We start from the raw sequence: 27,524 nt of genomic DNA on the forward strand, positions 1-27,524 counted from the left end.
TCAGAAATGCTTCTGAGGGACCAGAGAAGGTGAGAAAGTTTATGGAACCATGTTCTTTGTGTGCTTTTGTCACCTGCTAACTATTGGTCAGGAAGGGATTGTTTAAAATATTATCCTGCCTGTGATCCAACAAACTGTCCCCAATCACGCTCCGACTTGTATACTCTGCTGATTGGGATTTGGTTGGAAAAACAAATTCAGCATCTGAATTTTCAGTGTTTTACAGGTTACATGATTAAATACTTTCTAATCCCTTTGGCAGTTCTTGACTCGACAGTGAATAGAATTGCCATAATCCAGATAGTTGATGAGAGCATCTCTTGCCTTTCTTGAATTAAGAGAAGTAAAAAATAATTGTAAAAATAATAACAAGAACTGTTTCAAACCAGTGCAAGTGTTGTTCATTCAACAAATGCATAGATTACCATGCTTTTGATTCTGTGCAACTGTATAAATTCCTATTTAACCTGAAATATGCCACTCTTCTCAGTCATTCCTATTCATCTGAATGATTTACCATATCAAACCATTCCTCTTTGCTTTAACTGAATGGTCCTGTCTAGCTGCAGCAGTAATTTCCTGCTTGAAGAATGATGCCCCTGGAGTCTCCGAGGACGGAAAGGCATTAATTAACTTTATTTCCTAGCATGATGGCTCTTTAGTGCAACCATAGGAACAGTTACATACAAACACTGTTAACACACGGTGTCTCATTTAGCTGGCATAGTTACCATTAAATCTTCTTCCCAAGGTGTTGAGAGTTGTCCTCATTAAGGTTTGAGTAAAGCAGATCCTCTTTACTAAAATTTAATCTATTCTCCTTGTTTTTATTTTTAAAACGTAATAAACTTTAATAGTCATCATGAGTATAGATGTGGTCTATTAAACATTCTAGACAATAGAAAGGTTCAGAATATATGTCAAATACAAGCATTAAGCCCTCTGGTTGTCACTATTCTGTACGTTGTTTTGGAAGCTGAGTGACTTTTGGAACTTGAGCGTCTGTGTGCATTGGGTGACCCATGCTGTATAGAAGACAAAAGTCACTAAGGAATTCTTTTTGCATTTGCTTCCAGTTGTCACATTGTGCCAAGGCCTGAGGATTTGTTTTTCAAATGTTGATATTCTAACATTGTGATGCTGAAACACTGGGTCTGCATTTTCATGCAATCCACACTACCCCAACTCTTCCCCTAATTCTTAACATTCCCACTGTGTTTTATGGCCACTTTGTGCTGCTGATTTGATGAAATGAACTTTCCCTGTCTGCATTCAGGCAGGGAGGTTCATAAGTAAAATTTCATGCAATCCACACTACCCCAACTCTTCCCCTAATTCTTAACATTCCCACTGTGTTTTATGGCCAGTTTGTGTTGCTGATTTGATGAAATGAACTTTCCCTGTCTGCATTCAGGCAGGGAGGTTCATAAGTAAAATGCTAGTTGTCTGACCTCTTCCAGAGGACAGTGTCTTTCTTATCTTTGTATTTTGTACAACCAATGATTAATTTTTCACATAGTTGCTCTTAAGGACTTATTTATTAGTAAAGAAAGCAATCTTCTAGCTGTGAAAATAACCCAGGTTTTCTAGTTCTCACCATCTTGTGACTAAAATTTCAGGTTATACTTTATACTTTTGTATCTAGTTTACTTGCTTGAAATTAACCTCCTCTCTGAGAGCCTTCACATGTGTTCTGCAAGAAGTCCTTTGAATTCCCTGACAATGTTTGTGGCCTCATTGCCACGAGTCCTATGAGGTGGTGACCTGGCCACTTGCTGTGGTCACCGACACATTTCCCTGGGCTCAGGTGGAGGGTGCTGCCCTCACTTGGCTGCTCCTTCAGAAATAGAGCAGGCTCACTCTGATTCCCCACAGCACACCTGAGTTGAGGCCATACCTGAGGTTTGGTTGGGGAAAGACTAAAACAGAAGCACACCTGCTGCACCACGTGCCACTCCTAGGAGTCACAAAGTCCCTAACCAGTGTCTTCCTGCCTAACGCCCACGCTGCTCCCACTTGGAAATGCCAGCTCACACCCACCTTGGGACGGTGTACTTTCCACGCCCCAGAGTCCAGGCTTCACTCAACCCTAGCCCTTGGGAAAAAAGGCATTCCTCATTTCCTTCCTCAGGAAAAGAGTCTGGTGGATCTGAGCCAATCCCTTGTGTGGCAACCACAGCTTCCCATCCACACAGTTATGTGGCCCAATGACCCCAGTACAGGAGTACTGCTACCATGGAGCTTTTCCAGGCTCATTCGTAGAAGTGGACCTACACTTACAGCTTCAAAAAATCCCTTAAGGTGCAGTCTCTGTCAGGCACCTTAGTAAAATCTTTGTATTTTCTAGGATACATTGACTAATTTGTACATGGTAGGCACTGAAATATTTTTTTAACAAGGGAGTCATTTGACTTTTAATTATTATTTGTCTTAATGCATATTTTTCTTTTGTTTACATCATTTTTAATCCACAAAACTAATAGTTATCACACTGTGTACAAAAGATGCCCAAGAGTGTTACTAATTTTGTGGGGGCTTTAATATATAAAGTATTGCTTGGGGGTCTTTTATGTTCCAGGCACTGCAGACCAAATAAGTCAAAGATTTCAGGCTTAGATGTGGGATTGTCCTCGCTATAGAGTCAGTCTTATATCTGGAGCAGACATTGGAAATGACCTTGTCTCCCGCCTTGTTTCACTGATGAGGGGAAATAGGTTCAGAGAAGTTAATGATGTCCCTGAGGACACACAGCCAGGAAAAGCTATAGAGTCAGTCTTATATCTGGAGCAGACATTGGAAATGACCTTGTCTCCCGCCTTGTTTCATTGATGAGGGGAAATAGGTTCAGAGAAGTTAATGATGTCCCTGAGGACACACAGCCAGGAAAAGACAAGGGAATGCTAGAACGCAGACCTGCTTACTGTTCCAGAGGTCTCTGTGCTGCAACATCAAAACATCCAAAATGTAGCAGCAGAAGAAGCTCACCGAAGTGTAGTACTTGCCTCTAGCATGGACTTGTGAACTAGTGGGAAGACGACTCCTACCGAGGAAGAAGAGGGAGAGAAACATCTGCTTTACAAATTGTTTATTAAGTTGAAGATAATTTTTGATTATCAACTGTTTTTGTAGTTCTGTAACATTTTTAACCTTAAAATTAATCAATCTTTCTAAATTTTTTAGTTATACGTGTAGTTTTAGGGTAGACAGAAGGGAGAGAGGCCACCAAAGTCTGTCTTTTCTATTCACTTTCTCCGCTCTTTGCTTCCTCTCCCCTCTTCTTGTGGCTGGAAGGCTTTGAAACCATCTGCAGTGGACACTGTAGTGGGTACCTCCTTTTAATACACAGGGCATCATGACTCTAGGACTGCAGTGGATTAACTGGGCTTCTCTAGGAACAAAAGGGCTCAGAGGTTATGAGCAGATCCTATTCAAGAGAGATGGGGGGAAGTCAGTGGGCAGAATGTCATCCTCTCAAGATTTCTTAAACTAATTTCTAAAATGACTTCTAAAGCTTTGGTTTGGGGTATGTTTTAAAGAAATAAGCTACTATATAAAGAGGAGAGCTTGGAAGCAATGCTTTTTGAGTGAAAAGTAGAAAATAGCTGGAGGTATAATACAGAAACCCTTCAGAGCAGTACATAGAGCAAGGTTCAAGGTTCAACTCCATTCTTTGCCTTTAGAGAGAAAGACTTTAAGCAAGTACTTTAGCTATCACATAGTCTAGCTCAAAGTGGAAAGGCTAGTCTAAAACAGGGGCCCTAAACACCCCTTCCCAGGAGAAACAATTTTCACCATCCAGCAGTTCCTTTTCAATTTTCCTGATCAATTGCTGGTTCATTTTGTAATTGCAGCATTTCTCCATGACGGACAGGTTATAATTTTCAAGATTACAGCTCATCTCCCCTTAGTTAGCATTTAAATTGATGCCTGCCTTTGCATGGAAGTCCTCTTGGCCCTGCAGGAAGTTTAGGAAGCAGACTTCTGGCACCAGCCCCAAGATTAGAAAATCTTCTCATAGATGGATAGTAACTTGGGAAGATTTGTACATGGTGGGTGGTCTCTTGAATTTGATATCACTTTTTTGTTGTTGTTAGCTTCTGCTTCAGAGGGAGGTGTCTTTTGACCTTGTCCCCAAATCCTGAAGCTTATGAACAGTACCTGGGTACTCTTTTTGACTACAGAATTGAGCTTTTGTAGAATCACATGTATGTTCTTGGAATTGGAGAGCACAAACTCTAGTTCATCCCCAAAAGAGTGTGTGTGTGTGTGTGTGTGTGTGTGCACGCACCTGCGTGCACACACACATTTCCAACAAAACAGAAGTAGGTTCAGGGAAGACTGGAGTATAGTATGCTGTTGAAGGCCCTGTTATAGGGACATGATGAAATATTTACAGAGAACTAGCATTTACATGCCTACTGGCATACACATGCTTGGCTGATTCAGTCTAAATTAGGAAGCACACATTGGCAGTAATTAGATTCAGGATTTGGCTGAAGCAAATGTCTTACAGTCCAGTTGTGTGTGGAGAGAAGGAACACTTTTTAGGTTTTATCTTTAAAAAGGAAATATGGTGCTATTAGTTTGAAAAATGGCTTTAACTTAAAAGATTATTTCTTTGGACATATAATTTTAGATTTATTATGATTATTTTTATTGAAACATAATTGATTATACATATCTGTGGGGTACTGCATTGAATATCAATATCTGTGTACAATATGTGATGCTCAAATCAAGGTAATAAGTATATTCAACATTACACAATGTAATTGTTTTTTGTGGCCCTTTACCACTTTCTCGCTAGCCCCTCACCCCCTTTCCCACCTCTGGTAGCTTCAGTTCTGTTCTCTTAAAAGGAAATATTAGAATGTGTTTATGGAATACCTTTTGTGATTTTACTATTCTTAAGATCTTGATAATTTTTATTACAGATGAAGTAGGGAAAATTTGTCATAGTAGTATTTCAGTCCAGTGTTGTTTGCTGTTTGGAAATTGCAATTAAATAATTTAGTGTGAGACAGAAAAAATGATGAGATATATAGAGAAAAAATTGCTCTGCTGAAATGTTACGTAGTGAAATTTAATAATTTCCTATCCTACTTTTTTTGTTGTTGTTGTTAGGAATGCATATGCCATGGCTAATATATACTGGTAATAAATACATTATAGCATTCAGTTTTGGCACTTATTTTAAGGCTAATAGTGTGTTAGCTTTGAAGACAAGCTTCATTTGGGACTATAGGTACATGAAAAAAATATTGGCAGTCACTCCTGCCAAGGTTTTATATTTTTCTTCTATCTACTTATTCTCTCAAGGTTTCCATGTCAAACAGATGTGCTGAGAATATCTACTACAGTTCAGTCTAATAAAAGATGGCTGTTTAAAAATTCTAAATTAATTAAAAAATTAGATGCAGCTTTGGCAAATTTATACTTTCTTGAATAGCTGGAAACTTCTGCAAAGAAAATTGCCCTGTCATTTTTTATGCTGTGCTACTCAAAATATGTAGGACTTCTTAAAGATGGAATAGTGGAAATGTTGGACTCTAGTTATACTTCGAATCGATTCACCAGTAGTAGAAACAGCATTTAGTATTTAAGTTAAAAGGATCACTCACACCCAGGCCTTTAAACAATGTGTCTCTGAGGCTTAGAATGTACAGATACTCTCACAGTTGAATATCTGAATTTCCAGGAAAATATCATGAATAAAATCAGACTAGAAGATTATTTTACAGTAGAATAAGTTTTTTAAATCCAGTCTATAAAGAATTGAATTTGGGGCTTAAGAATATTAAACTGTGGGAGGCAGGATGTCATAGTAGCATTAGCTTGGGTGGCATTTTGGCTTTGCCATTTGTTTGCAAGTAACTCATTCACAGAAGTCCTCAGTTTTCTCATCAGAAAGATAGAGCCTGCAGGGTTGTTGTGAATAGCAGAGAGGGTCAATGTTATGTCTCCACGTGATGTCTCCACAAGGACCTTTTTGGGTCTATAGTGGCTGGCCAATTTGAAAGATTCCCGAACTTTGTGGAATTTCATTCCCATAAAACAATGTATATCCTTCAGGCCTTTGTCAGTAAGAGTATGAATATGAAATATTCTATAGAGTGGTTGCTTTAACATAAAAATAGGATCATAGTCTCCATACCTTTTAGAGATTTGCTTTTATTACCTAACAATATATTAAACACTGGAAAATATTTAAATCTGAGAAATTGAATTTCATTTTGACTCTCAATTTCTGGGTTGTTTACCTAGAAAAAATAGTATCAGTGTTTTTTTCATCAGCTAATCATTAATTTGGCAGTTTGGGAAATGATGAACAATTTTATTATATAAGTTCCTAACTGTGCTTGTGTTTCAGATTTTTTTTTAAAAAACCCACTTACCTAGAAGCTTGTAGAATTAAGCAGCTGACCTGGAAAGCATAGGAAATTTGCTTTGTCTCACACTGCCCCATTTGAACCTGCTGAGATTAGGCAGAGATGCAGCTCAGGTTCTGTTGCTGTTATGTCAGAAATCAGTAGGTACTTAACAAGCCTGAGTATGTTCTGGAAATAATTATACACACTCCATTTCTGGCTTTCGGTGCTTGTCTCTTATCCTGAACTTATTCGCACTTTATGATGAGCAAAGAGGTGCAGCGTTCCTCAGCTTTGATAATGAACTTGCTCACATAATGTAGGAAAGTCCTTTGCAGAAGGGATCTGATGAAGTCACCCTGGTTTTCTTTCATCTTTACTCCCTTTGGGAGCTGGCACAGAGCATTCTTTCTAGTCTCACTAAGCCTCAACTCACTATATTTTCTGATTTCTTACCTAGTAGTTCTGAGTGGTGCATTGGAAGAGGCTTCTTCACTATTCAGTTTGATTTCAAGTAACATTAATTAAAAATACAAGTCACTGTGTATTTGCTCTTCTGTAGCAAATATAGGATAGGACTCTTTGCCTCTTTCATATTAGGAGTTCTATGTTATGCTGAGTTTTAAGAAAATATCTTGGGATACAACAGAAGCAGCTGGATAGATGGAAACTGACCCACTCACTTCTTTTCGTGTTGGGGCTGATCCTCTGCTGTCAAGAACTTTCTCTGTTGCCTAAAGAAATCAGATGTGGCTGTTTGAGGCCACGTTTCCTGGATGCTGCTTTCTCTTTTAGGGTCTAGGTTTTGAAACAGAGCTGATGTATAGAAAACATGACTGCACATCTAAAGATCTAAATACCTCCTCAGGAGTAAAGATTCCTAAGTAGTAGTTCATATTATTAAAAATGGTAAGCAGTCTCCAATCACTCTTTGGCAGGTAGATACCAATTATTAGAAAATGTTGGCTGATTATCCCTGCAGTGGTATTTAAGGCAGACTAAGTCAAGTAGCATTCACATATTTTATTTTATTATTTTTAAATTTCCAGAATAATTCTAATTATATGCATAATATACATAATGCTGCTTAGAACTTTTATCATTTAGGCAGAAAAGGAGATGTGAAAAGTGAGCACTGAGTGCATTTAAGACATCAGGGGCAGATGAAACAGGAGATGAGTTGGAAAGGAAGACCCAGGACCCATCAGGAAGGATTGCTTTGGCATGCTAACGAGGTTGGATATTGTTCTATCTTGGTTTTTCTCTTACTGTGAAACAAATTTCCATAAATTCAACTGCTTAAAACAGCACATATTTATCGTCTCACATTTTTCATGGGTCAGGAGTCCAGCATAGTTTAGCTGGTCCTCAAGTCTCCTAAAGCAGAAATCAGGTTATTCACTGATTGCATCCTCATTTGGAAGCGGGACTATGGAAGATTCCGCTTTGTGCTCTTTTGGGTTGATAGCAGAATTCATCTCCTCATGGCTGTAGGACAGAGGTCCTCATTGTCTCACTGGCTGGCTGTGGCAGAGTCCACTCGGATTCATGTCATGAGACCCTGAGGCCCCCTCTAGAGCAGCAACAGAGGACTTCTCTTGCCTTGATCTGTCTCATTTGGGAATCTCTGACCCCCTCCTTCTGCTATAAGCCAGAGAAAACTCCACTTTGAAAGGGCTACATGATTAGGTCAGGCCACCTGGATAATGTTTCTGTCATAGGGCCAGCTGTTCCCCTAATATAACCTAATATAGGAGTGGGATCCACTCTGTTCCCAGTCCCAGGGATTATGCAGGGCATGTGCACCAGGGAGGTGGGAAAGCTTGGGCCAGTCTTAGAATTCCACCTATCATAATAGGCAGATGGGGTGCTTCCCAGGGGCTTTACATGGGGTAGCTATCTGGCCCATTTGTGTTTTTAAAACACTTTTCTATTAAATAGCAATTGGAAGGGAAGAGACTAGAAAGAGGGCCATGAGTTGGCTCAGTTGCAGTGAACCAGGCAGTGGCAGTAGGGTAGAGAAGAGAGAATGAATTTTAAAGAACTATCCTGAAAACAAGTGGACTTGATCAATTGGATGTGTAGGGTGGGGGTTGTGGGTAATGATATGAGACAGTAACTGATAATGACTTACAGATTCTGCATTGAGGGACTACATGGTTGGTGGTGCCACTAATGGATGTAGAATACAGAAAGAAAAGTTTATGGGGAAAGTTAATGAACTTAATTTAGGCCTGTTAAGTTTATATTTCCTGAAATATGAAAGTAGCAATCTATTACTCCGTTTGGATTTATTGTTTGGCATTTGGAAGGCTGGTAGACTTTGTGGGAGCCATTATCTTTTATACTAATTCAAACCTGGGGTGAATAAGGTTGTGCAGGTAGTGAATGAATGAGTAAGAAAAGGGCATTAATAGCAGAGCTCTGGGGATACTAACATTTAAAGTAGGGAGAAGGGACAGCTTTGTCAAATCCCCTGACCTTTAGGTACACCTGACGTGGTCCCCCTTTTTGCCATGCTCCAGCTCACGAACTGAGTGTGCCTGTTCCCCTAGGGAAATCGCAGTAGTGATTGTGGTTGAGTCAGCCTCCTTCAAACAGTGGAAGAGAGAGACTGCATAGTTTCTAAATGCCATTTAAGGTGTTACACTATTAGATATAGAACGCAGGAAGCAGGAGATGGTGAAAGGTACCATCTGTGTAGAAATAATTAAATGTTGTCATGCTTTGTGACTGGTTCCTGGGCCTGTCATTGCCAATTCTTTTTTTATTTTTTTAACTTGGCTTTTTGGTGTCTTTTGTACATTAGAATTTTAGTTAGGCAGAGTGATAAGAACCATGACACTACCTTGCTTGTAAGGAATGACTGAAGCCTGCCATTTCTTTCAACAACTTGAAATGAATATTAGTACTTTTATGTTAGCATATCGCATAATTGTGATTTTTCTAGGTGTCACTGTCATTCCATAAAGTGTGGAGGAGTGGTGTGATCGAGATTGTTCCTTAAAATGTTTATCTCCATTTAGGAAAACTGAACCCTGTGAGCATTGCCTCCAACATTTCTCCAGCTTGGGACTGTGGCAATGCCTGCTCTTCCTGCAGGTGCCCTCCCCTGCCTCTCTGCCCACCTTCTCTTTCTCTGGTCCTGGGCAGAAGGCATCTGGTGCCGAACTCCTGGTCTCGCTCCCTCTCTCCACAGCAGAGATGCGAAGGATTCTCGTTATATTAGTACTTTTATGTTAGCATATCGCATAATTGTGATTTTTTTAGGTGTCACTGTCATTCCATAAAGTGTGGAGGAGTGGTGTGATTGAGATTGTTCCTTAAAATGTTTATCTCCAATTAGGAAAACTGAACCCTGTGAGCATTGCCTCCAACATTTCTCCAGCTTGGGACTGTGGCAACGCCTGCTCTTCCTGCAGGTGCCCTCCCCCTGCCTCTCTGCCCACCTTCTCTTTCTCTGGTCCTGGGCAGAAGGCACCTGGTGCCGAACTCCTGGTCTCGCTCCCTCTCTCCACAGCAGAGATGCGAAGGATTCTCGTTTGTTCTGCAGGAGGTTACGGGCTTTCAGTTGTGGCAGCTTTTTGTTGGAACACATAACATTTCCATCAATAAAGTCAGTTTCCTATAAGTTGCTGTTTTTTCCCTGTTAGATGACTATTATGAATATTTTATTTCTAGATTAGTGGAATGTAGGGTCTTCCTGTTGCTTCTCTTACAAGACTGACTGGCTTTGTTAGCATTGCCTAGTGATTGCTTCCCGCAATCTAGCTTAAGGACAACTCTGTGCATGGCAAGTTAAAATGGCCAGATTAGATATTAGTTTATGAAGTGATCTGATCAGTGGGGATTTCTTCTTGTCCATAAACAAGAAATCTTTGTTGTGGAGGAATGCAGTTGTTCGATATGACAGACAGCTGTGTTTGACTGGTATGTGCATATGGAGGCCTTCTCTGTTAGGGGTGAAAGGAAATCCTATCTCTAAGTCATATTTACACTTAGGAGTGCGCCTCCTTTTCCCCACCACTGCACAGAGGAATGAGTGGTGTTCTGCAGATGCACCAGCAGCACAAGGAATTGGTTCTTATTATGGTGTTTGGAAAACTGGAAGGAATACAGAGACTTGTTATTTCTTAAGGAATGCCATGGTGACAGCAAATAAAGTTACTAAAGAGGCACCACATTCTTTAGGGAAATGCCATTTGACTGAGCTTGTAAAGCACATGAATAGTTTTAAATGATTACTCCAAGCAAAATGCTTCAGTTAATGTCTCCAGTTATTCCTTTAGAGAAAATACTGCCCAGATTGTCATGACTTTTGCAGAGCTTTCTTTAACAGTACAACAATCAAGAATTTGTCATCATACGAGGGGGTGGATACATCACCAACAGCATTGGAAGCATGTTTCAGAAGTACATGTCGTTTTAACTTGGGGCTCCTATTATTTGTGCCCCACCATGTTCTAACAAGGATTTAAGGTGTTTCACACAAATGCACATAGTACAAGGAGAAGAATGAATATAAATAAATAGAAAGCAGGACCAAAAGAAAATGAGAGTAAGAAGCCAGGAATGAGGTTAATACACAAAATGTGTTCTGAGCTCTCTGACGGCCACAGAGGAGGAAACCATGACTTAGTGTCCACACAGCAAAAGTACCTCAGTTGTTCAAAAGAAGCATGTTTATTCCAGGCCAGTTTGAGAGATACTCTACTGCAGCTCTCTGATCGCTTATTCCAGGAATGCACTGTGAATAGCTATTAGGAAAGTCTCAGTGATTTGTTATTTATCTCAAACGTTTTAATAAACACTAAGTAATGATTTGTCAGTTTGAGAGTATGCTCATTAAGTACCCGAGATGTGGCTTCTTATGATGTCTAGTTCAGAAATTGATATATGTGCAATTTGTTTTAGACACAGGAAGGTTATTATGGGTAAAACTGGAGAACGTAGCATGGATGTGGGGCCAAAATGGGCTTCGTACTCCCCTCTTCTGCAAGTTTAGCTGGTGGGACCGTTACAGGAGCTGGGTCGAGTCTGCAGAGTGGTATTTCCCCAGCCGTCTTCCTGAACTGGGCTCAGAGAACCCGAGTGAGAGGCCACTCATGTACAGCAGCCACTCAACAGAGAAAAGTGGACCAGTGGGCGTCAGGCTCTCCACACGGCATAAAAACATTATCTTTCCTGAAAGCAGCTGGTGACAAGGGTTCAGGTGGTTACAGTGTCTAGGCAGTGTTTCAGAACTATGTTTTTCAGTAGCAGAACTACAGATGATTTTGGCTTCTCCTTATGAGAGGTGAGGGCTTCACACGTACATGTTCACAAAGAGAACACACCCTTTTCCTCAAGGATGTGGGCCGTGGAAGTGCTGGTGGGCAGGGGTTAAAATACACCTGAAAAATTTGTATTTAGGCCATTACAGAGACAAAAGGATGCTCAAGACCCTGAAACTATACTTAATGGAGCATGACTTCAATAATTTTATCCCATAAAAAGTTTAAAGCACTCATAGTGCATTTAAGCTTGAGCAATATAATTTCTTCTGTACTGTTCAAGACAACCTCAAAGCAAAATATGTGCCCAGATATGTAAATTAGTTCATTTCCTTTATAGGATTATTAATAATCCCATTAAATATTGTGACCACTACAAAAATACAATTACATACTTAATAGTTAACTCTCCAAACGGTTACCACATGTTTGTTTCTATTCGCTATATAGTTAGATAAAGGAGAGATAATATTCTTTCTAATTCTCTGGGAAATTTAAAAAAGAGAGTCAAAGACACATCCCTGTGCTACACGTGGAACTGCTACCTGTATTCATGAGAAGACTATACCTACAGGTGAGTGTTGTGAAGATGCGGGTCTGTTGATGGCCTGGGAGGGGAAATCAGGCTGGCCTACTGCAATTTAGACAAAGTAGGAACTTAAAAATCACAATCCACCTTATGTTTTTCTGTTCATGAGGGGTAAAGTGTGTATCAAATGACAGTAACGGAGTACAGCCACAGCTCGGGACCAGTTGCTCTTTGAGGAGAATTTGAGGAATTTCTCAGAACTGTAACCTGCAAGATTTGAGGTTGAATTTTAAAAAATGAATAGGTCTTTGATTATGTTGGAATAAAGTATTGTCTTCTAGGAAAACTGGGGGGGTGGGGGGGTGGAGGGAGGACCCAACACTCTAGATCTGACCAGAGCAGATTATACCCCTACATGGTAGAGAAATATAAACAAATTGGTCATGAAAAAATTTAAAGATTAGAGCAGTTTTTGAAGAGTTTTGATGCAGGAAATGAACCCCAGATGCATTTATTTAGCTTGATTATCTTTCCTATTTTATTTTTTTTAAAAAAAAGAAAGAAAAGCTTCTCTTCGATGCCAGGCACTATCATACGTGCTGGGAATCCCATCTTGAGGGAACCAGCTTACCTGGGAGGCCAAAGTTACCATTGCCACGTGAGGGGTGCATTGCAGGAGCTGTGAAAACATGTTCTCCTGGATTTGACCTAGTCCTGGAGGTCAGGGATAGAATCCTGAGCAAGAGGTGTCATCTGAAGGATAAACAGCTAGAATGTTCCAGGGTGTGGAGGTAGGTAGTGCAGACTCCCTTAGGCAGGAGGGAGCCTGAGAGAGAGTGAGGGGCTGCAGGGAGGTTGTCTGGTGGTGCATGGAGAGGTGGGGGAGCCTCGTGCTGGGGAAGCAGAAGAGGCGGCAGGGCAGGGGTGCCTGGCGGGGTCTGCCACTGTCATGCTTTGGTTGTGGCCCAGAACCGTCTCTCACCACGGAATCTGATAGCTAAATTCTGGTCTCCCATATGGATTTGTTCTCCCTGGGATCTCCCTGAGATCTTTTTTCTTCTTTAATTGTAAAAACAGAAGTTAAAATAAGTGTGATAAAGTCTCCGGGACAACCTCCCTGGATCTTCACTTCATCGCTGCGCTACCCCGGACCACTTTTCAGGCCAGGTGAGAGCAGGTGGGACTGGTGTATAGTGTCAATGCTTCTTAAGAGAAGGGGCACAGAATTACCTGAGTCCCTCTGTCCTGACTCTCCTGAGTGCAGAGGAGCTCCAGGAAAGACAGTGGCTTTATCATGAGCAGCAGAAAAAGCAGTGTAATCTGAACGAGTGTGTAATATTTTACCTTTTGCTTGAATAGAATATTTGTTATTTTCCTGTAAATGAAAGAACATTATGGTTGCTTGTTAGGGGAAAAAGCTATCCCTATTTTTAAAGCAGTCTGTTCTCTTGATTCAGTTTTTATGTGATTGTAATTTACTATCATTTGCTACTCATACATTTTAAAAATTTTAACCACAAAACTTAAATGACCATCCTAGTTTCGGGGAGGGGGTGGCTAGCATTCTTTCAAGGCCAGAGGAGCTGTGTTGCTCCAGCTTCTAAGCGCCGACCCAAGGATACGGGCCTGTGTCTGGTCTGTTTCTAGAATTAGAACCAGGCCTCCCACCTTCTTAGCAGGGTTCAACATCATCTTCCGCACCCCGTCACAGGGGTGGAGACAGAGGAGCAAAGAGGATTAGTGCTGGCTTTCCAGGATTGTGAGCTTGGGCACTGTTAAGCTAGGATGCCCTGATAGAGTTATACTAGAAAACAATACTGACCTTTGACACGTAGACCCTGCTGCACCCTGGAGTGGTCCATATGGAGTATTGCATGTATCAGAAGCAGTTGAAGAAAATGTATACAGAACCAAAATATTTAATGATTGAAAAGATTTTCTTCCTCCCCAATCTACTAGATTTTAAGTACTAAAGTATGATATGCTCCAAGACAACCAAAGTAAGTTTACAGTGTGATCATGTCCTACTTTTTAACAGACATTTGTTTATATTTCATTATAGGTCTTGCATAGATTATAAGATCATTTTTAATTTAAAAACTTATGTTTAACTGGTAAAGTGTTGTATGCTTACATTTTTTTAGTTATGTTGGGAGTTACTAATAACCTTGATATCCTTCCTCTTCATGCTTGCACACAGCCTTGCTAAAACAGTTGATGGAAAGAAAGGACATACATTCACTTGGTAGATATTGTTTTAAGGCAATGACAGTATTATTTTTATATTTTGATCATCAATAAGTTTGTAGGAAAATACACATTAAAAAATAATGTGATTCTTTCCATGAACTTTTTGGAGATCCCTCATAGAATTGAAACGTGACAGTGCTACAAATTCATGCTTATTAAATTCACATTATTAAAAGTCATGTTTTCATTGTCAGTGTTTGCTTTTAGCCCTTTGTTGGACAAATGAATTATAAGTCACAGTTTGGATTGTGTTTGTTTGGGTTTTTTTGAGAGCTTTTAGCCTTTTGTTGGACAAATGAATTATAAGTCACAGTTTGGATTGTGTTTGTTTGGGTTTTTTTGAGAGGTTCAGAGAGGTTAAATAACTTGTCTAAGAATACAGAGCTAGCTAGTTGTAGAGACAGGGTCCAAACCTTGGAACTATCTGATATACCACACTTGGAAGAGCATAGGGGGAAAGCAAACTTAAAATAGGTAGGTATATCCATTTTAAAGGTGTTGAAATAATGCTAGGTGAATTCTAATCTCTAGATAATTTAGGCATGGAAATAATCACATGTTCACTATTTCATTTAAGAACTTATCAAAACCTGGAAATAGTTATGTGTTCCTATTTTAACAAAACTGCAGATCGTCTTTGCTAATCTGATTGAGCGAGAATGTGGTACAATGATTATTGATCGATTTATTAATATCTGAAAAAAGAAAACCATCACAGTTTTCTGAAAAGCTGATTGCTCATGAAATTTAAGTAAAGGACTGGCAATCTATATAACATCTAAAATTTGATCTCTGCCTCTCATGTCAGCCCTCTACAAATATGCTGCCTGGACCACATTTGGGATTAGTGCATGGGCTGGAAGAACCCATTAAGTCCTGCCCCTATGGGAATGGATTCTGGCAGTAGTGATGTGGATAATGGACTTTTTACTAGGCTTATTAAATTTGGCCTTGAATGTACACTTGAGACAGAAAGCCCAAAAGACCATCGATGCACATAGGGCAGCTGGGGCCATATCTTGCTTCTTAGGGCTTCCCAGTTCCAGCTCTCTCTAAAGGCTTTATTAATCCTGTTGTCACAGACCAGACACTATCATCTTTTGCTCCTGGGTTTGACCACAGCCTCCTGATATTTCCCAAGTTTGGATTAAAACAACAAACAAGCCCATTTGCCACTGAAATTTCAGAGAAGATAATGTTCAAATATTTTTCTATCAAGGATCTGATAGAGAAAAAGGAAAGCCCGGGAAAAGCTGATTTACACAGAGTTCATGTGCCTGATTTGGCCTCAAGCTCTGGCCTAGGCAGTTTGGTGAGCTCTTCAGAGGCTCCTGTACTAGAGATAAGTGGTAGTGCGATCATTTAGAAATACAGAGAATTCTGACTGACCTTTAGAAGTGAGGAAAATGGGAACGTATTGTTCCATTTTCCTGATTACCTTGAAAATGGATAAAGGAAAGAATTGAGCATTTATCCTGGCACTTATAATCAAACTGTATCACTGGGTAAGCAATTCTGACAAAGAGAAAATGGTAAGGAAAAATGCAATTAGGGAAGAAAGCATTAAAAAAAAAAAGATGGCATTTGTTTCAAGACTAATCCAAGATAACGTGAGAGGAAATTCTTTCTTGGGATTCCTGCCAGGAGCACTTGTTAGGCACATAGATTGAATGCCTGCTGTGTTCAGGATGCTGTATCGGGGCAGTGAAATGGGGAACAATTTCCTGTCCTCGGGGAACAGATATACAAGCTTACAAAATACTAAAATCATGAAAGAGTATAATTTCCAAAAGAAAATGAGTGGTCTATTTGAGGAAGATATGTGATAAAAAAGAATAAAAGTGTGTGCAGTGTAGATGCTCCCTCAAATTTCAAAATAGCTAATAGCTAAGACAGGGGTACAGAAGTGTCAGTTTTCCTGAAAGTTCTCTATGTCATAGCTGTGAGTACCTTGTATGAGTATGAGTGGTTTGAGCCTAAGCCAATGTGGCAGGAGGCTTCTTTGTCGTTGTCCAGTGTGATTCTGTAAAGAAACGTGTGCACGTGCTGGGGGCCCAGAGCATCACACACCTGCCAGCGCAGGTTCCGCTGTCCCGAGAGGGAGGGATGCCTCACTTTCTTCATGACTGTTGTTCATCTTCAGCTGAGGTAACGTAACCCATCATGGAAGGCTACACGATGGCTTTTGACTTTACACATTTCTCTAATTTCACCTTTTAGCGGTTGCCTAAAAGAGCTTCATTCGGACTGACATAGCTTTGGAAGATTGAAGGGAAAAAACAAATTCTCCTGTAGTCTTGTGCTAAGATTTAGTACAATTTGTGTTTTCCTGCTTTTGCACTCTTTGTCGTCAGCACAGACTAAGAAATGATTTCTTGGGACTCGGGCGCAGAGACAAGGCTCATTATAGAGAACAGGCCACCAAGGGTAGCGGTCCCCGCGTCTGCTTAGATCTCGAGCAGCTCCGTGTTCAGGTCTTCCCTGGGTTCAATGCCAGGTATATTTGCACCGGTTAGTCACCTCAGTCACCGTCTAGGGAAGATGTTAATGATGTTCCTGCTCTGATTGAAAAAAGGAAATCAAGGCATTTATTAACTTACCTGAGGTCATTCTTTAATCTTGTAGCAGGATTTTGAGTAAAATTCTGTATTTCAGCTGTATAAAGGGGAAGTATCTCCCCCTAAAACAAACAAATAACAACCCAGAAAACGCAACAAACTTCAAAACATTTCTATCTTCCATATATTTTATTCATGGCTTTAAATGCAAGGTAGTGTTGTGGGTTTTTTCAGAGTCCGGTAGTTTATTATTTCTCAACTGTATCATTTTATTTCAGCATTTGGCTGGTTTATCATTTCTTGAGAAATTACATTCCCAAGAAAATTTGTTGGAAAGGATGCCTTAAGATTTTAAGCATGTGTGTCTATGTAAATCAATTTTATCATAATGCGACTGTAAGTTTTGGTACAAGAGTTCTGAAAGAAATTGCATTGGGCCTAGTCTGAATCTGAAAAAATTACACATTTCCTCATGCAAAAGTAAAATTGCTTTAGTGTCATTACATTTAAAATTTTTTAAGTTATAATTTAACTTAAGATTTACCTTTCAACCATGCCTGCATGAATCATTTGGGGATCTTAAAAAGTGCAGATGCCTTGTGCCTAACTTGAGAAATTATGATTTCATTGACCTAAGGTGGGAGCCTGGACATTGGCGTGATTTAAAGGCTCCCAGGATCCATTGTTGAAAACCACTGGTTTAAAATATTGCTTCTACATCAGTGGTTATGATAATGCTAGAGAGAAAAAATTTTATGGAAAGTTTCATAAAGTTACTGCTTTAGTCTCTTAATGGCATTGACACAAATATGAGACTCTGTGAAAGGTAAAATACAGGAGGCATGATGCTGCTGCAAATGTCTTTACAGTGAGGGATATAAGGTGAGTACACAGATATGGCTGTGATATAAGGCAGAATATGGAAAGTGCTTTCAAATGTCTTTACACTGAGGGATATAAGGTGAGTACACAGATATGGCTGTGATATAAGGCAGAATATGGAAAGTGCTGCTATAAAGTGCTGCTGTAAAGTGCTGTAATGTCCAAAGGGAAGAGAAATCACATTTGGCTGGAAGGACAGGAAATACTTTAAGGAAGTGGGTCTGGAGAATCTTCATGGAGGATGAGAGGGACTTGGGAGGCAGTAGACAAGGTAGAGCATTTGGGTACGTTCAGAGCATCAATCTGGGTAACACCTGAGATGGGTTGAAACACACCAAACCTGTTTAAATCCATGAGTTCATCGTGACATTATGAAACAAAAAAATGTAATTGGTGGCTTGGATGATGCTAAGGAGCAAACTGATTACCTTGAAAGTGGATAAAGGAAAGAATTGAGCATTTATCCTGGCTCTTATAATCAAACTGTATCACTGGGTAAGCAATTCTGACAAAGAGAAGCATCTCTTTATAAATATACCCCAGCAAATAAATGAGGAAGAAATGATTAGGATTAGAATATCATCATTTTGTAACCTGGAATTAATGGATCTAGGACAGTGATCTTCAGTGACTGCCAATATCACAAAAAAGGCAAGCAGTCACTTTATGCCTCCTGATGACATTGTACAGCATTACTTATGAAAAACAAAGTAGAATCTGACCAAGCTTCTAGATTTAACTACCAATTTACAGGATATTCAGGAGACTGGGAAGAATGCATTAAATTATACCATGAAGATGCCAACAAAGAGGTCTGCAGACAAATGACCTGGCTTCTTAGACAAATTAAGTTCACGGGGAAAACCAAGTGGAGAACTTGCAGATTGAGTTTTGATTTTTCTAAAATGTTTACTCTTAATAAAATTTTTCAGGTTTTATTTACTCACGGTAAAAGTAAAGTCATTTGTAGTTTAACTTTATGAACAATTTAAAATAAAAGGTTGCATGCTTTTTGTCAGTGTTTCTCCATGTCTTTTAAAATTAATACACTTTTTTTCAAGCAGTTTTAGATTTACAGGAAAATTGAGTGTCAAGTACAGAGAATTCTCATATATCCCCTCAGGCTTTTCCCCACACACCCGTTTCCCCTATTTTTAACATTTTACATTAGTGTGGTACATTAGTTTCAGTTGATGACCCAATATTGACACGTTGTTATTAACTGAAATCCATAGCTTACCTTAGGGTTCATTCTTTGTGCTATACATTCTGTGCATTTTGACAAATGTATAATAATACGTACCAACCATTACAGCGTCTAGAGAGTAGTTTCACCACTCTCCAAATCCCCTGTGCTCCACGTGTTCATCCTCTCTCCCTCGCTGCCCCTGAATCACACCCAATGACAGTAAGGTACCTAGATTTGATCACTTAATGAACGGAATGGTTTTTGGGAACCATAACAGTTAATATAGTTTCTCCAAATTTTCCAGTCTGATTGTTGAGTTTTAGTCATTTATTAAATGTTGTTACTTACAAGTACACTCATATCAATAAGTAGAAATAGTTGACGTGAAAAGTTGAATAATGTGCTAGAAAAAAATCATCCAAGTTAGAAGAGTCAAGAATTTTTTCGAGTTGGAAGAGATTGCAAAGGAGATCTAGTCCAGGGCTGGAAGACAGGTTTCATGTCATGTCCCAACTACATCCAGTGACAGCTTCTTTCTCATTACGATGTGCAGAAGGGTGCCCAAGCCCCATCTGGGGTCAGTGGAAGAGAGCAAGTGCTGTAATCTATTACTAGTTTGTCACAGGCGAAGGGAGGCCCAGCTGTAGCCTGAAGCCCGTAATTACCTTTCTCTGTAGCGTCTACATCCTCACCCAAGGATGAGAAAGTGGAGGCCCAAAAAACTTAAAAGTCTTCTCCAAAGTCACCAGCTAGCTGATGGCTGTGCTGAAATTTAGTGGGTAGGAATTTCATTGTTTCCATTCATATAACCATCTAAAGTAAGTTCTAGACAACTGGTCCCAGTTCTTACAGCCAGAAAAAAAAAATCTCCAGTGTGAAAAATAGATTAACTATGTAATTGTCTTAAAAACTGTAGTGTTCAAAATATGTTTAAAATATTCAGTAAGAAAAGATGTGGTTTAATTGACAAAGAGCTATGAGTCACTAGAAATCAACTGTGAGAAGCTGGAAAAGCAAGGACTGGTGGGAGTCTGTTGGGTCAGAGGATTTCGCCAAGCGAAGCCTTGTAGAGAAAAGTTTTTGTATCTGCATGTACTAGTCCATTTCTGTTGCTTATAACAAAATACTTGAAACTGGGTGATTTATAAAGAAAACAAAATTTATTGCTTACAGTCCCTGAGAGGATTTCGCCAAGCGAAGCCTTGTAGAGAAAAGTTTTTGTATCTGCATGTACTAGTCCATTTCTGTTGCTTATAACAAAATACTTGAAACTGGGTGATTTATAAAGAAAACAAAATTTATTGCTTACAGTCCCTGAGGCTGGGAAGTCCAAAGTACATCTGGTGGTGGCGACAGTGACCCAGGGGTCTCACATTGCAAGATGGTGGAAGCAGAGAGACATACTCTCCTCTTCTTGTAAAGCCCTCAGAACCACACCCCTGGCCACCATTTTAATCCATTCTCTACTGCATGGTCCTACAATCCAATCACCTCTTCAAGGCTCCACTTTTCAATTACCATAATAAGATTTCCCACCTTCTTAAGGGTCACAGTGGGAGCCAATTTTTTTAATACATAAAACTTGGGGGACACAATGCAGGCTTCAGTGAGTTTGGGGAGGGGCATTCAATCCACTATGCTTCATTTGTTTTGTTTTTTGTTTACTCACTGAGAAAGTGCTTGGCCAGTCACTGATGTGTATTGGTGTGTATTGTGTGTGCATGTAAATAGTGTGGTCTAGGTAAAGCAGGTAATAGGCAGGTAACATAGCTAATGAAAGAGCAGGACGTGTTAGCACTAAAGCTCCCTATTGGTGCCACCAGGAGTTGTATGTGTGCACCTACAGAAAACATGCCTAATAATCCAGAATGGATTAGATTACACTACTTATTCTGCCATTTGTCAGCCTCTGGGCTATAATGATATCTGACATTAATGGAAGACTTGATATGTCACCACCGATAGGCATCAGCCATTCCGAAGGAGTAGGTACTGTCATACCCATTTTACAGAGGGAAAAACAGAGGTTTACATAGCTGCACGGGCCATACTGAAGGTCCAAGCCTGACTCCAAAGCCACTGCCCAGAGCCCTCACATAATACCACCTCTCTCACCTAACTTCTTTGAACTTCTATTCTTACTTGTCAGCTGGAGATAATACCAGTAGTAGCGTCAGAAGAACCTTTTCTGTGTGTGTGTGAAAACTTACAGTTTGTCAAGCATTATTCAGAAATAATATGCTGTTACTTATAAATAAAAGATTTAAACCAGCAAGCAGCATTTCATTGTTGTACCATTTATTCATAGCCAGTGAGCACTGTTATTATGTAGTTTTGCTGACAAGTAATTTATTTTCACACTTTATGGAACGTTTTTTCCCAAACACATCATTGATTATTTAGCTAGCTCCAATTTAGGCTTTACTTTTCTATCATAAATTTATCTTTCTTCCTAAATAGTCATGCTTGAAGGGACTGAGTAATTAACTTTCAATGTAATTATGGTTGCACAGTAACACAACACTTACAGGTGTTTTGAATGCTTATTATTTTGGCACAGACATAGTTTATCAGTTTTCATGTCTCGTTGTTATCGCATTGAATCATAAAGACAGATATGCTTACTGTATTGGATGTAAAATGTTAGTACCACATGAACAAAAATGTAGTTTAGCTTATTTGTTGCCAGTTAGTTCATCATAGACTCCAAGGCCATGTTTAAAAATCTTTGAAGGATTAGATGAAAAAAATGATACAGTATTTCACAATAAATTAAGCTGGTGAGTTTTTTTCCACCCAATGACTGCCTTTTTCCTTTCTCCGGATGCCAGCTTGATGGTCAAAAGTACAGCACGTATATAGTATATCTTATATGTGATAACAAAAATCTTCTTTAAACATAATATTTTATGTTTACATGCCAGTAGTATTGATCTGATCATCACACCTTGGGCACAGGTAATGACGGTCAACCTTGTGCCCAATGAATATGCATAATCAATAAAAATATATATGCATTTTTAAAAAAGGATTTGCTCTAAAAGAAATGAAGAGAAAATTTAACACTTTAATACAAGACTGAAATTTTTGGCAAAAAACCCCCCCAAAACTAGCAGACTTTAGAAAGTGATTTGTAGAATTTCTAAGTAAGGAATTAGGATGGAAAGTGTTAAGTAAGAGTCTACCTAAGACAAGGAACAGGGCTCAGTTCTTCTTGGGCTCAGAATCTTATGATACGGGGAACTGAGTTAGGGCATTCCGAAACACAGTTTTTGTTGGTCCTTTATACTCTCCCTGTCAGGGTTTTTATACCTCAAAAAATATTTGAGGCTTCCAGGCCTCCCCCCAGCTACTTCTATTTAGAAATCATCCACTGATCACCTGTACTTACTCAGTGGCACTATATTTTGTTTTTGTTTATTTGTAGGGGTGGGCTTTTGTAGGTTGAGGTCCATTTTTATTTTTAGCCTTTTTACTAAACAGGAGATGGCAAAGTGATCACACTTGCTGGTCACTTACTGAACAATTACAACAAGCAATGTTTTAAGTTTTATCCTGTTATACTTGTGGCGATTGTGAGAACTGTTTCTGTGCATTGACTTGTTTTTCTGTTCTTTTTTCCGTAGAAACGCTCCAGAGGACAAGTGCTGTTTGATAAAGTGTGTGAACACTTGAACTTGCTAGAAAAAGACTACTTTGGGCTTACGTATCGAGATGCTGAAAACCAGAAGGTGAGAGATGAAAAGCAGTACAAAATACGATGGCTTGACCTGCTCGTTACTGCAGGAAAATAAACTCAAACTGAACGGACGATCTTTTCTCCACCTCCCTTCACACTCCCACATTCACTTTGAATCCTCAAATGCTGTTAATGACCTGTTGTTTCATGAAAGAAATTATTGACAACTTCCTTTAGTCTTGCACAGTAAGTCAGCTCATCCGTTGTTCATGCTTGGATTATTTGTGGTTTCAGGAAAGCATTTTGTATGGTGCTTTTTTTTAGATGATATGTTTCAGTGGCTTATTTGAGTCAATGGAAATTAAGTACTTTGACACTTGAGTAAAAATCATGTTTATACCCCAGACTCTATGAAGATATCATGGTTATGACATAAACTGTCAGGACAGTTCACTATCAGGTCTGCTGTCCTATTCTGAATCCCTCTTACTGTGTTTTCATATTGTTACTTAATCAGAATATGAGATGGGTCATTTGCTGACCTGACACTTGTCTAATGCATTTAGTAGGCATTTAATATCTCTAAACACTCTTACCCCTAAGTAATGCGGTCTGTTCAGCACAGGATGAGAGGGACTTGGCACTAATCCACACAGCTGCCTGAGAAATAAGGAAGAGGAAATCATTCCCATCGTGCTGGTGCTGGAGGCTGAGTCACATAAGTGTTGCTCATGGAAGTTACTTGCTTTGGTCTTGTGTCATGATTCACACGTATACCTACTGAATTCACTGGACAGTGTCTTACTTCATTCTTACACAGCTGACTTTTCTGATTGGGAAAATCACAAGTCTCAGGCAAGAGTTCACTTGTTAGGAATGTTTTCCAGATAGATGCCTAAGAATCTACAATCACAGAAGTCACCAATATGGGACTGACTGGCTAGGACTTCAGTGTGTCAGGTTACCCAGATCTTTAGTTTATTCTAGTACCTTGTTTGAACTTAGAATCTTCTGCCATTTCCCCTCTGTTTCTGGGCTAGCTCCAATCCCCGAAGGCAGGGTTGTAGAGGAAAAAGAATTCTGTCAAGCATAAATTGCACACACACGTGTTTTCTCATCTGACCAATGCATCGGCCTCCCAGGGCCTGATGGAGGGTTCCAGAGGTGAGGAAGGACCCCAGTGAGGGGCGCCTTCCCATGGCCACTCACTCTCCAGTACATTTAGGGCATGTCTCTGCCTAGTTAGCATTAAGTCATTTTTATTCTTCACTGATTCAAATTCAAAATGTCATTTCCTTTTCAGAATTGGTTGGACCCTGCTAAAGAAATTAAAAAACAGATTCGAAGTAAGTTCTTTTGGATTATCTTATGTGGTAATGTGAAGATTTTTAGCGTGGGGTTGTCTGAATTGGTAGCCCCATACCCAAGTGGCTAGTGTGAATACAAAGCTTTTCGAAAGTCATATTAAAATCCTAAATTCATTCTGGCAGATTGGTCAGGTCAGACAGTACCCATTTTTTAATCATTACAACTTGGGAATTATAATGACAATGACACTTGGTCTATTCCCCTGCCTGTATATATATATGTGAAGTATATGATTTAATCAAGTGATAATCCAGTTGGCAATTAATCACTTAAAAGTTTCAAACATAATTATTAATGGTAAATTAAGCCTAGCTGCCACAAATGTATAAAAGGCAAGCTAAAAGTAGTAGTCATTTGATAATTTTGAAAAGAAGAACAAGTCAGACTGATGACAGCCTCTTTTCTTGGTCCCTAAAGGCGAGTTAAGAAATATATGTTTCCAAATGGACAAAACAATTCCATGAGCAACTCACAAGATTGAAATACAGAAATGGAATATAAATATACCTTAGTTCTTGCTAGTGAAAATCGGGTTGCAAAATAGTATCTGTAACATAATCTCATTTGTTTTAAAAAGTGATGCATGCAGAGATTCATGGAAAACCTTTAGAAGGCATGAAAAATATTAACAGTAACTACTCCAGATGTGGTATGTGGTGTAAGGAGTCAAAAAAGAGTAGTGTTTCTACTTTTATTTTTTTACTTTTCTCTGTAGTTCTTTTATCACAAGCATTGTTAATCTTTATAATTTTAAATAACGAGTTAATCTAAAGTATTCATATTTCTATCAATAAAATCTAAATTAATTCTTCTGAACAATTAATTGTAGTTGAAGAATAAATTTTAAACCAGTTTATTAATAAGAACATCATTACCATTTCAATAAGTAAAAGTTTTCAACAGTTTACTATTAAAAGGGAGAGCAAATACTTCTTAGTGACTTTAAAAGCTGAGATATCAAAACACCCCAAGTACTAATAAAAAGTAATTAGCAGTGAGCAGTTTAATACTATATAATATCCCAAAAGGAAAAATAAAGTACCTGTACTTCTAGATATCAGAGAGTTTGGTGATTATGTATACAGTTAAAACATCTTTACCATATTTTTAGAGGGATTTAACGTATCCACTAACCAGAAACTTGATAATGAATTAGTTTCATAGAAATAGTTTAATTTAAATTGAAACCAGGAATAGCTACAGTTGTGATAAATACGTGAAAACACTACTTTTTTCTTGTTGTGGTTCTGAGGGGTCCTTATAAAAAATTTAAGATGAATATATCCTACGGCTCTTCTTTTGGAGTTATTAAAAGAAAATGTGCTGAACATATATATAATAACATTTTGTGTACCTAAAGTCCTCTGTATTCATCTAATTAATGAAATGCTGAGCTGATTAATAATTACAAAGCACTTTGAAAATATCTAAAATATTCAGGGGTAAGTCATAAGACTGTTACAAGAATGACTGTATAAACTGATTTTCTTTTCTATTGGTAATAGAATTCTTTTTTTCCCCTTAACTTCCCATTTATGCTGTCTCACCCCTTCCTTGTTAAGAGAAGAAAGTTAAAGGGACCATCAGAACATGAGACTTAAAGGACGTTTTCATTATGCAGGTTAGGCAGTGTATGTGACTGCAACATAAAGAAAACCGACAGTCTTGTGATAAAGGAGGAGATGAGGAAAATTGGAATTTTTTAAAAAATGGAATTAGGTATTTTTATCTATATTCCTTGGTGTTCTCCATCCACTAAAATGATCTTTTTCCATAAAATTTACATTCTGCCAAGGCAGAGGAGTATTTTCATGCCTAACATAATTACTGTACTGTCACCGCCCCCTCCTAAATATACACGGTAAAGGGATGTTTCCATGTTTTTATGTTGTGAGTCCACAGTGTGCCTCTAGAAAGAGATCTTTTTAAGAGAATAGAGATCAAGCTGATAAAGATTTTAAGTTACAAATTTATGATAAATTCTGAAACTAAGTTTAGTCATCTTTTATGCATGCTGACCTTAACATTTCTAAATACTCATATACTATATTTTGTGATTATAAGTATAGAATATTTATGATATTGTAATTTTATGACATACAGTGTGTGATATATAGTAATTTTATGATATAAATGCAGTACATTTTGAAACCTTAATATTTGACCGGCATAGAATAGAAAACTAAAATTAGAAATTTTTCATAAGAGCGAACTCCCTGCATAAGAGCGAACTCCCTGCAGTGTCACAATTTTCTATTTACATAAGTTGGTAACTTAAAATCCTACATCAGCATTATAGAAATATTCGTGTTATGTGTTCAAGCTGTTTCGTTTCCTGCTTCTACCCAAGGTCGGCATCTGCACAGGTTCAGGGCTGCGAGCATACTCGTGGCTGAAGCTCATCCTCCCAGTTGATTTGCTTCTACCATGCTTTTTTTTTTTTTTTCCTTTTTCTCTTTTTTACTGACCGGTAACGGGATCACAACCCTCGGTGTCGCACCCACACCGGGGACCGGCAACGGGATCGCAACCCTCGGTGTTGCGCCCGCACCGCGCCCAGCCGGTGAGCGGGAACCAGTCTCCACATGGGATCCGAACCCTTGGCGGGAGCGCCGCCGCACTCCCAAGCGGCGCACTCTCCAGTGCGCCACCGGGCTGGCCCCAGCTTCTACCATGTTCTTTACAGGGATAGTTTTGAGCTCTAATCTGCCTCTGCCATTAATTTCTACTTTTATGCCTCCTTTAACTGGATTTTTTTTTCTTGATCGGGATGTAGATTCTAGTTTCCATAAACTTCCCATTGTTTCAAAATAATGTTCTAAATGACCTTGTAGTTATTTGGGTTATAACCTCAGGAAAGTAGGTTCCTCAGTCATAGTGATTTTCAAAGTGTGATCCCAAAGCCCACCTGTATTTGAACCACAAGGGAGTTTATTAAACCTACAAATTCCTAGGCCACTTTCTACATCTCTGGAATTAAAAATGTCTGGAGTGGAGCCTAGGAATTGGCATTTTTAACAAGTACCTCACATACTTCTTAGGCCCACTATAGTTTCAAACTCGCTTTCCTAGAATGAAGATTTTTTTTTTATTATTGAGATGTCTTTCCTATATTTTTATTACTTACTAATTTCTAACTTAGAATTTTCACCCTGAATTTATTATAAGACTGTTTAATTACATTGCTAGACTATTCACTAGGTTCAAGGCATACTTTGAGGTGGATAAAAATTATGAAAGAGCAGTCAATTCATTAACCACAAGTAATCCGTTAGTTTTAATTCCTCTTGCTGGGAGGAAAGCCAGCTCTCATTATGAATCTCACTATTGGCAGGCATTGATTTTAGTAGGAAGTGAACAGGAATCAATAGGAAACTAAAAACAAATCACTATTTTTAGAGTAACAGAAGGACTTTTTGAGACTAGTG

The 27,524-nt window shown here is 38.9% G+C and overlaps 1 protein-coding gene across 5 annotated transcripts in view; it reads left to right on the plus strand.

The window, feature by feature from the left end:
- The window catches only part of EPB41L3 (erythrocyte membrane protein band 4.1-like 3), an 81,616-nt gene that overhangs the window by 9,757 nt on the left and 44,335 nt on the right, over positions 1 to 27,524 (plus strand). For all 5 annotated transcript variants that reach the window (XM_008576539.1, XM_008576540.1, XM_008576537.1 and 2 more), the window contains 2 exons: positions 22,676 to 22,780; positions 24,032 to 24,074. In XM_008576539.1, coding sequence (XP_008574761.1) covers positions 22,676 to 22,780; positions 24,032 to 24,074 — 148 coding nt within the window. The remainder of the gene's footprint in view (positions 1 to 22,675; positions 22,781 to 24,031; positions 24,075 to 27,524) is intronic.

The sequence above is a fragment of the Galeopterus variegatus genome, unplaced genomic scaffold (assembly GCF_000696425.1).
Source record: "Galeopterus variegatus unplaced genomic scaffold, G_variegatus-3.0.2 Scaffold1364, whole genome shotgun sequence".
Lineage (NCBI taxonomy): Eukaryota > Metazoa > Chordata > Mammalia > Dermoptera > Cynocephalidae > Galeopterus > Galeopterus variegatus.